Source organism: Ammodytes marinus (genome assembly GCF_949987685.1).
Source record: "Ammodytes marinus genome assembly, chromosome: 16".
NCBI lineage: Eukaryota > Metazoa > Chordata > Actinopteri > Uranoscopiformes > Ammodytidae > Ammodytes > Ammodytes marinus.
In genome coordinates, this window is record NC_137220.1 from 5,965,527 (window position 1) to 5,975,526 (window position 10,000).

The 10,000-nt window shown below is 41.9% G+C and overlaps 1 protein-coding gene across 1 annotated transcript in view; it reads left to right on the top strand.

Moving 5' to 3' along the window:
- cacng2a (calcium channel, voltage-dependent, gamma subunit 2a) overlaps positions 1-10,000 on the top strand; it is a gene marked incomplete at both ends in the record, with an annotated part of 74,323 nt that overhangs the window by 36,487 nt on the left and 27,836 nt on the right. The window contains one exon of the mRNA XM_080043371.1: positions 8,721-8,798. Coding sequence (XP_079899497.1) covers positions 8,721-8,798 — 78 coding nt within the window. The remainder of the gene's footprint in view (positions 1-8,720; positions 8,799-10,000) is intronic.

Sequence of the window (10,000 nt, forward strand, 5' to 3'; positions counted from 1 at the left end):
GATGACGGTTTGAGGGTTTGGTGTGTGGGCAGGATCTCCATCTCCTCAGGCCTCCACCAAGGATGTGTCCAGTTCAGCTCTTTGCCCATTGTGTGAATATAACTTAACAATGTGGGGATAGCAATAGCAATATATGACCATATAATATATACTGTATAAATGACTACAATGTTATCACCATCTACCCTGGATATTATATGGTGCCGATATAATCAGAAAAGCATGAGGATCTCCGTGTGATAGAGGATGTTTCAAATGATTTGGAGAAGCATTTGTAAGGGCTATGGCTTTTGTCTATACCCAATGCTCCAATTATTTCAAATAATTTGTTAGTAATCAATTAAATTAAGTTATTTTATGAAGCGAAGAGTGCAAATGAATAAAACACATTATAGATGCGATAAAAATGCCAGAATTAGCCAGAAAAAAAAGCAACTTTTCATCCGTAGTCCCCTGGCCTCGGTGTTAAAAAGGCCTTTTGAAAATAAAATCTATGAGGAAAAAGTCAACACAGGCAGAGCAGAAATCAGCACCAAACAAAACAAGGCACGGCACGGAACCAAACAGATTATCAAACGGAACAAAGCACAAAGCAGAACAGGTTAGAAGGTAAAAACAACAAGAGCATGGAAGATGAGACAAGCGACCGTGGTTGAGAGCAATTAAAATAGTAGTAGGATCTACAAAAAAATACACATAGGTTGACATTGCAAACTAACAGAATACATATACATAATAAGTAGGTTTAGTGCCGACAAGTACAGTATACTGTGTGTGTTGATCAGCCATTGTTTGAACTGCTAAGTAAAAGAAAAAAAGTGTTACATTTTCTGATATCCCTGAATCTCTGTGTGTGTTTGAAATCATTTATTGTGGATTTTTTTTTGCATTTTTCTTGAATCTATTCCCTACGCATTCTGATTTTATTTATTATTTTATGGACGGGCTTTGCTGACTTACACATGGCATTACCACCATATTTACAGTACTTTATGTCTAGGTTTTAATTTAGTTATGAATTGGATTTCACCTGTTACCAGCATCTGTGCAGCACCAGATGGATGCATTGTACGTAAAATCAAATTATATATTTCCCATTGTAACTGTGTTTACATTCTTTCATTCACACTAGTGGATGCAGAAATGTTTTGCCTTGTCTCCTTACTGAATAGGAGACCATAGCGTGTGCAACTGCTGCATTTTTACAATTCCTTTCTTCGCTGTAATAGAGAGCCATAATTGGTGGTCAGCAGAAGCCTTTTCACTGGAGATATGTAGCTAAATGAAGTCCCAGGCAGCGACAGGTCATACCGTTTGGGGAAAAAATTCAGTGTTCGGACTATATGCTTTCTGGGGAGAGTGTATGGTTATGACAGCAATATCTCAATGAAGAAAGGGACGCTTATTCTGGAAAACATATTGTTGTCCGAGTGAAAGCACATAGCTCCGAACCTGATGTTGCTATAATGACAACATGATTTGATAAAGCTGTTTATGTGAACAATCCAAAAGCTTTTTCAGTCTCAATGCTGCGTTCTTCCATGTTGTAAATAGACTAATCATGTTGCAAAATGTGACCCAGCAGTGTTTACACTCTAATGCATTTTAAGAATACAACAGACTTTTAAAGGAGGTCTTAAAGCATGAGATAAGTGGTGTCTCCGGTATAAACGTGCAAAATAGTAAGAGTTCCCTTTTAAAGTGCAGAAAGTTCTTAGCAGCAGGCCAGAAAACTGCCTTAACACTCGGAGGAAAAAGGCAAGAGAGGAAATTAGGGCCCGTGCTTATCGTATCGATGGCATTAGGAAAACCTTCTGAGCTGCATCACATTCACATACCTCTCTTCACCAGTCAACCTAACCAACTAAACCTTGGAGCACCATGAGCTCTGCTTCAGATGGATCTGGTCCAAAGTCCTTCACCTATATGTGAACATCAGCAAAGCTCATCTTTGAAAACCTAAATAAAGAGCAACACAGCGACGTCTCTAGCCTATAAATATGCTTCTCCTAGTGGTTATGTATTTGAACCTAAAAAAAGGTCTTGGGACTGACCGGATAAACCCTGTGTCCCTACGGAGCAGGCCCAGAACCTCACTGTGTTGGCGGACTACGAATCTACATTTCAACCCCCCATAACACACACACACACACAAACCAACTACCTTCTCTCACTCCACTCTTGAGTGCTTCTGCGTCTGTGCGGTCCGTGTGGTAATGAAGTGCTTTATGGCCGTAGAGGACGGGAGGGGACGTCGGGGGCAGAGGGTCAGACCATAGCTCATTCCACCGTAAGTGGGGCACAGTGGCCAGCAGTGACACGGCTGATTGAGTAAGTCTGGACAAACCCGCCTAACCTTTGCCACCCAGCTATCCACACACACACACACACACACACACACACACACACACACACTCACGGACATTAATAGACCCCAAGGGTTCAAGGGGGATTGGTGACATCCTTGATAACCTACTCCCTCTTTAAAGGTGGAATCAGCGATTCTAGACAAAACTTCTGTCAAAATCAGTGAATATCTCCTCACAAGCCACTACCTGTCCGTACTGTGTTTGTGCGCTGAAAAAAAAATCTGGTGTTAATTCACAGCCTAGATTCTGAAAACGGATATTGTTGCTAGCTCTGGTGGGCCCCCTTTGCTTACACATACCTTTTGTTTACATACCAGTTTACAGAGCCTAGGTTGTGTATTAACACCATATTTTATTTTCAGCGTACACACACAGTATGGATATTTAGCAGAGGAGCTTTCATTGATTTTGACAAAAAGTGATTTTGAAAACAAGCATTCTCCAGTATTGCTGACTTCACTTTTAAATGACGGCTCTAAATCTTTATTTGTACAGTTTAGTCAGACTGGGACGGCTATGGTTACCGTCTGGATTACAACCCGATCCCAAACCTTGTTCTGGATGAGAGGTTTAGAGTTCGGAGGGGTTTCATTTTTCATCTGTTGTGTTAAACTATGTGAAGCCCTTTGAGACTTTAAGAGTGATTAAAAGCAACACAAACAAGTATGACTCACTGCCCTTAAAAGACAGGGGAGACATTCTTCTTCTTGTTAGTTAATTATCCACGTCATGATGTTTGTTCTTAGAGAATTTAAATGCCAAAAAAATGTCATGTTTTATTACCAAACAAGAATGCACATGTATTTCCTTTTTCCTGAGCTGAATTTTGGCTGACCATTGACGTTACTCATATGTGCTTGAAGGCATCCAGTAATTGTATTTTTGATCAGTTTTTAGGATGACGCAGGTTGCAACATCGCACAAAGCTTCATGTTGTATAGTCATGCGAGCAGCAATCTCTCTCTTGATGGAAATGTAAGTCGCTGCTCCACCACTTCTGTCCAGACTGAAATATTTTACAATCTATTTCATGGAACGCCGTGAAATTTTGTCCGAGACAATCATGTTCCTCGAAAGTTGAATCGTTTTGATGAAAAATCCTGATTCTTTGCTGCAGTGTTTTAATAGTAAACAAGACATTTGGGAACCTTAAATGACTCTTAAATGTTCCTCTTCATGCTCCTTAAAGCTATAGTGCGTAACTTTTTTTGATGTAAATGCATTTTGGTTACATCAGCTCCACAAAACTCTCTCTGTATTCCCCAGTATGGCAGCGTTTACAAACTGGTGTCAGTTTGGTTTTCTGCTCCTTTATTCGGTCATTCAGTTAAAGGCAAGACACACAACTTTAAACTACCCAGTGCACTGTGCTGTTAAGTGTTGCTCAACGATCACAGGTGTTTCCAATGATAAGTGTTTTGACCCCGTACACAAGGGCCTCTGGTAACACCTCTACATTCAACACAGTGCCCCCTCCTCCCCCCCTTCCTGCCAAAGCTCTTTAATGGCCGACTGTCTCTCTCCACACCTCAGCCCTGCATACGCTCACACTCACGTGGGGAGAAGGAAAACCCCCGAAAAGAAAATACCATTATAAAACATTTAGCAGCCCGCTGAGTTTACATGTCTTACAAGAAAAGGAGCATTTGGAGCGGTTAAGTGTCACATAAATCTTTCAGCGTGCTAATTGAAGTGGTTCCCCCAATAGGCCACTCTCTCTCCACAGCTGCTATTACAAAACCTATCACGACGGAGGATGGGACGGGCCAGCTGCAAAACCAAATCTTACACCCACTTGATAACGTCGTTAAGACACACACACACAGACACACACACACACACACACGGAGCTCTGTGCTGTTAGTTTGCTCAGACATCTCCGCTGGGAGCGTGCAATGTAGTCATATGTAAACACAAGTCATCTCTCAGTGAGATTTGCTCGGAGAGGCGGCACAAGCGTGTTCTACACTCCCCGCACACCTACTCTCCTGGAAATTAAACTTATTTAAAACGAGATACTGCAGGGGGAAAGAAAATGTTATTTCAAGCACTGGTCAATTTGACATTTGGGCTTTTTTGATGACATAGCATGTCTTCTTTCATACTGGTATAATTAAAAGATCCAATATGTACATTTATGTCTTTATTTTACCAAGCCTTGTCCGTTTGCGTCTTTACATTTCTCCTATACAACCACCTTTAACGGCCATTATCTCAACATTATGTTTGAGCTTAATTGCTACTGCACTATAGTTAAAGGTGGAGTCAGCGATTTTGGAGAACGCTTGTTGTCAAAATCACTTTTTGACTAAAATTTTGTGAATATCTCCTCATGATCCGCTACCTGTACATACTGTGTGTGTGCTGAAGAAAAAGTATGTGTTAATACACAGCCTTGGCTCTTTAGACGTTATTTTGACAAGAAGCATTCTCCAGAATCACTGACTGCACCTTTAAGAGAAGAGCACCTTCCAGCTGATTGGAAAGAGCCCAAATTATAATGTTTCTAATCTCAGGTCTGCCTCTGTATAAGACCAGCTTTCTGTTGGACGCTATATCAGAGCATCTAGTTAAACTCTAGAGAGCTTCTTCTTCATGCCTCAGCAATTACCGCGGCCTAAACTCTGTGACACTCCGACTTGATGTATTCCACCTCCCTCTCCGTATTCCCTCTCTGTCCTTCAAACCCCCTCTGTTTCCCTCAGCTTCCTATATTTATCTCTCCAAGCTTTTCTCCAGCCTTTATCTCTCACTCACTCTTTTGTCCTAATTGCCAAAGAACCTGTTGATGAAAGTCGATAAGGTGTTTTTTGATTATGGGCCAGAGCTTAGACGCTGGGAGAAAAAAGAGTGGACACACACACACGGATGCAGGCACGAACACACACACACACACACACACACACACACACACACACACACACACACACACACACACACACACACACAGTTGCTACATTGGATTGTGTCCACCAAGGATTAATGGGTTTTTCATTGGTTCCCACACTCGCCCTGATGCACCTTCCAAAAACAGTTTCCTGCGCTGAAACTCTAAAAGTAACTTTACATCAACCTGTTGTTATGCACATTTTAAAACACATTTTCATTAAAGGTTCATCGTGTAAGAGGTCGCTTCGTTGGTGGATGTTCATCTTTAGTAACTAGCTTCTTGTCCTTGAAGGCCACCGTAGCTTCTGTACATTTTCCCGAAATTGAGGGGTTATCAAGGGATGTTGGCTTTATGCAATCTAGAACTTTCGCCACTATACCGCTACTGGGAACGGCATAAATAAGAGTTAAGTTGGTTGAAAAATTGTATATTAATGCAAACAAAATACAGAAAAGTGCTATGTAAATAGATCGAAACAGAATAAATGATGTAGCAGGCATGGGACGCCTGTTGAATAGTCAGAAAGCGTGTGAAACTGCTGAACTTGACAAATGACATTCACACAGTCAAAACAAACATTTTTGCATCTGGACTCCTCCATCCTGAGTCTCTGAGCAGACGGTAGCGGTTGACATAAACACAGCACGCAGGTTTGAGTGTTGATCGAGGATGCTTTGATGGCTCTCTCTCTAATGTCTGATTGGTCATCACCATAGGGGGTCCCTCTCTCCTCCCTATCTCTCCCTCTCTCTCTCTCCCTCCCTCTCTCTCTCCCCCTCTTCCTCTCTCACCATCTCTCCCCATCTCTCTCTCCCCCTCTCTCTCTCTCTCCCTCTCTTTCTCTCTCTCTCTCTCGCTTTCTCCCTCCTTCTCTCGTCCTCTCTCTCTCTATCTCTCCCTCCTTCTCTCTCCCCATCTCCCTCTCTCTCTCCCTCTCCCCCTCTCTCTCTCTCGCTCTCTCTCTCGCCCCATCTCTCCGCCTCCCCCCCCCCCCTCTCTCTCTCTCTCTCTCTCTCCCACTCTCTCTCTCCGTTCACGAGGTAATAACCGCGCCCCGCTGTGCCAATCATGCCTCACTGCCAAAAACCTCCTCGGCAACACCTGGCACCATGGTAACCGACACCTGTTCACCTAATTAGCGGGACACTGGAGGGAGAGGAGATGAAGAAGTTAATGAAACGCTAATCTGGTCCAATCAAACGACGCGGCATCTGCAGCAGCGGGGCCCCGTAATGGCCGCCGTATGCACGCCTCCCCCGCCACGCCACCTTGACTGACCTCGTCAACGGGGAATAGTTGAGAGCAGGCAGGAGGAAGTGCATCGGAGGGAGAGGAGATTCTGACAGTTTATTTATGAACTTTGTTAAAAAAAAAAATCTGCAAAAATTCACAATAGCCTACAGTTGAAATACTTTTGAGTGACATTTTGCAAACCACATTGAATAAACATTGACTCAACCTTCAGGTCAGAATAGAGAAAATAGCAATTTGACATAAGATTTGATCTTATTCCAGGGTTGTTGGGAAAGTAAGTTTCTTACCAAAAGCGATCAATATACACTTGAAGTTCTCAAGCTGCAAGTTATTACAGTAAACACGTATTTCCACAATATTATCCACAATGTGTGAGATGTTGGTATTGGTGATTTCCATGTCATTAATATTAAACGTCTAGCGCTATACTGTAGGCTAAGTGATGACGTCTTGCAGTCTATATGTTACAACAGCTTTGCTTGTAACTGAGAGAAAGAATAGAATAGAAAAGAAAATCTCTATTGTCATTGTAACAAGTACAACGAAATTAAGTGATGTCCTTGTTCAGTGCAAAAACATCACATTGAGGTAGAAGGTATAAATAAATAAATTAAAACTAAATTAAAACTTATAAAAATAGTCAACTTGTGTGCATTACAAAACACATACGACACACCCACACAAACAATCACATTCTTAAATGTGCTATGTGCTTCAGAAAGGCAACGTAGGGAAGCCGGCCCGGGCCCGTTGTTTCCTGGATGGAGGCAGTGGCTTGGTCGTGGAGGTGTCAGCCAAATAAAGGAGCATTAGGAGATGAGGTTTCTCAGAGCAGAGCAGTTGTTGGAGCGGCTCCAGATCACACCAGCTGTGATGCTCTTGTTTACAAGCCGCCACCTGCTGCCACAGCGGCCCGGTGCTCAGCTCTGCTGGATGAAGAAGCCTCTTCTGGTCTGTGTGTGTGTGAGAGACATGGCTATAGGAAGCAGATAGAGGTTTTCACACTAAATGGAAAGTTGTTTCTAGCAGTGATGCACAGTAAGAAAGTTCATTTACTTGAGTATTGATTGAACTTAAGTATTTTTTTTTTGTATCTGTACTTTACTTGAGCTTTTTTGGGAATGTATGACTTTCACTCCACTACATTTTAAAGTAAAAAATGTTGCTTTTGACTCCACGACATTGTCTATGAAGCTTGTCTTTACTTGTCATTTTCGTTGAGGTTTATGAATGCTGTTTTCTCTCTGGATAAACATTTTAAATTAAGTTTTCGAGATGTTGTCATGATCGTAAGTTTATGCGATGAACGAATGTCTCACATAATAACTTAAGCTAAGTTTTTTATATAGAACATTTGGTACATAAAGGCAACTCAAAGTGCTTCGCAATAAAACGTCAATCAAAGAACAAAGTATACAGTTGAATGTAAAAACAACTTTAAAAGCTAAATTACAGGGTGGAATTTTTTTTAACTTCGACTTAAAAGCCCGAGTCTGGCTTGTCTAATATCATCTGGAAGGCTATTCCAGGTCTGAGTCTTATAATAACAGAATGCTGCTTCACCATTTTTTGTTCTAACTCTTTGAACAACCAGTACAAGCAGGCTACCAATACCAATATTTTTTTTTCTTCTTCCACATCTAAGCAACTTGGTGTATCTGCTTTTTCTTTTCTTGAGGCTTTTGTGTATACGACAACCTGCCGCTCTTAACCAATTGCCCGTAGTGGGATTAATAAAGTTGTTTGAATTGGTGTGTGGCGACTGTGGTTCAGGTGGTAGAGCTGGTCGGCCAATGATCAGAGGGTTGGCGGTTTGATTCCAGCCCCCGCCACTTGTGTCATGGTTGTCGTGTCCTTGGGTGGGCAAGACACTTCACCCACCTTGCCTCGTGTGAATGTGTATGACTGCTGTGTGTTTGAGGTGGTGGTCGGAGGGGGCGTAGGCGTGAATTGGCAGCCACGCTTCCGTCAGTCTGCCCCAGGGCAGCTGTGGCCACTAGTTTTCCACCACCGGTATGACTGTGTGTGAATGAATGGAACCTGGATCCCTGTAAAGCGCTTTGACTTCCTAGTAAAAAAGCGCCATACAAATCCAATCCATTATTATTATTAACTGAATTAAATTGAAGTATCTGCACTAAAAGGTAGACGTTTAGTGTGTCTCATATGAACCCTATACTGAACTCTGTGTGTGTTTTCTCCAACAGGGAACCTCAAAGGGATGTGTAAACAGATAGACCACTTTCCTGAGGAGATCCAAGCAGACCCGTCTGAGTACTTCCTACGTGAGTATCTTCACTCTCTGTTTTCACACTGAGAAATCCTATTTGCACATTTTAGCCTCATGGTCTTTTGCTACTTAAAGGTGGAGTCAGACATTCTAGGGAACGCTTGTTGTCAAAATCACTTTTTTGTCATTATATACTTACGATCCGTTTACCTGTCTGTACTGTGTGTGGCCTGAAAAAAAATCCAGTGTTACTGTAATACACAGCCTAAGCTCTGTAAATGGGCATGTTCCTAGCTACCGTTTGTTTATATACCCTTTGGCTACATACCAGGCGGTTTTATTAACACCATATTTTCAACAAACAACATTCTCCAGAATCGCTGACTCCACCTTTAAGTGTTTGTCTCAGAAGCACAAGGAACAATCACAACAGGCTTTTCTCCCCCCATGTTGTCTTGACATTTCAATTGTGCTTATAGAAAATGTGTCCAACTTATTTAGCTGTGTCGTCTCAGACTGCATTGGGTGCCAGTGTAGCTGCTCTTGGCCTGTGTGTCACTGCCGGCTTTTTTAGCGCGAGACTGGGCCAGGCCGAAACGTGCCGTGCCAAGCCAAGCTCGTCTGTTTTTACTGCTTGGCTGTGTGTAACATAACGTGCAGTGTTACAGTCGACTGTGTGTGCCCTGTAAACACAGACCATTGATTTCTGCTCCCTTTCCTCTTTGTGCAAGCAAGACAGAGACGCTTGTCCAACTCATTTGCCTGCTAATCCTAAAAATCTCAACAATGACTAGGAGCTCATGATGCGCTGTTTAGTGCCGTTTAGCTCGATACTCTCTTCTGATTGGCCAATTAAAGTGTCTGAGAAGCTTAGTTGTGAAGTCAGAACATCTTTTACTAAAATTTAAAAAAAAGTTTTAATTAGAATTTTTTTTTTAAATAGTATTATCTGTATCGTGTATCAACAGATGCAAACTAAAAATGTTTCTAAGCTTACAAATATGTACAGCAATTTAGAAATGTGTACTGTTTTGTACACATTAAAACTACAGATTGGGATTTAGTTGAAAATAACTCAAATGTTGCAGTTCTGCTGCTTTGGTCGAATGGAGAGGATTTTCTTTCTGTGTTGGACGTGTTCTTCGCAGTCAGGCAATCTGTTATCAGCTTTCATAAAGAAACTTTTTTTGGAGAGCATCATTGGAAAACCATTGGATGGTGGATCATCCATATTGAAAGATTTAAATGGACACATCT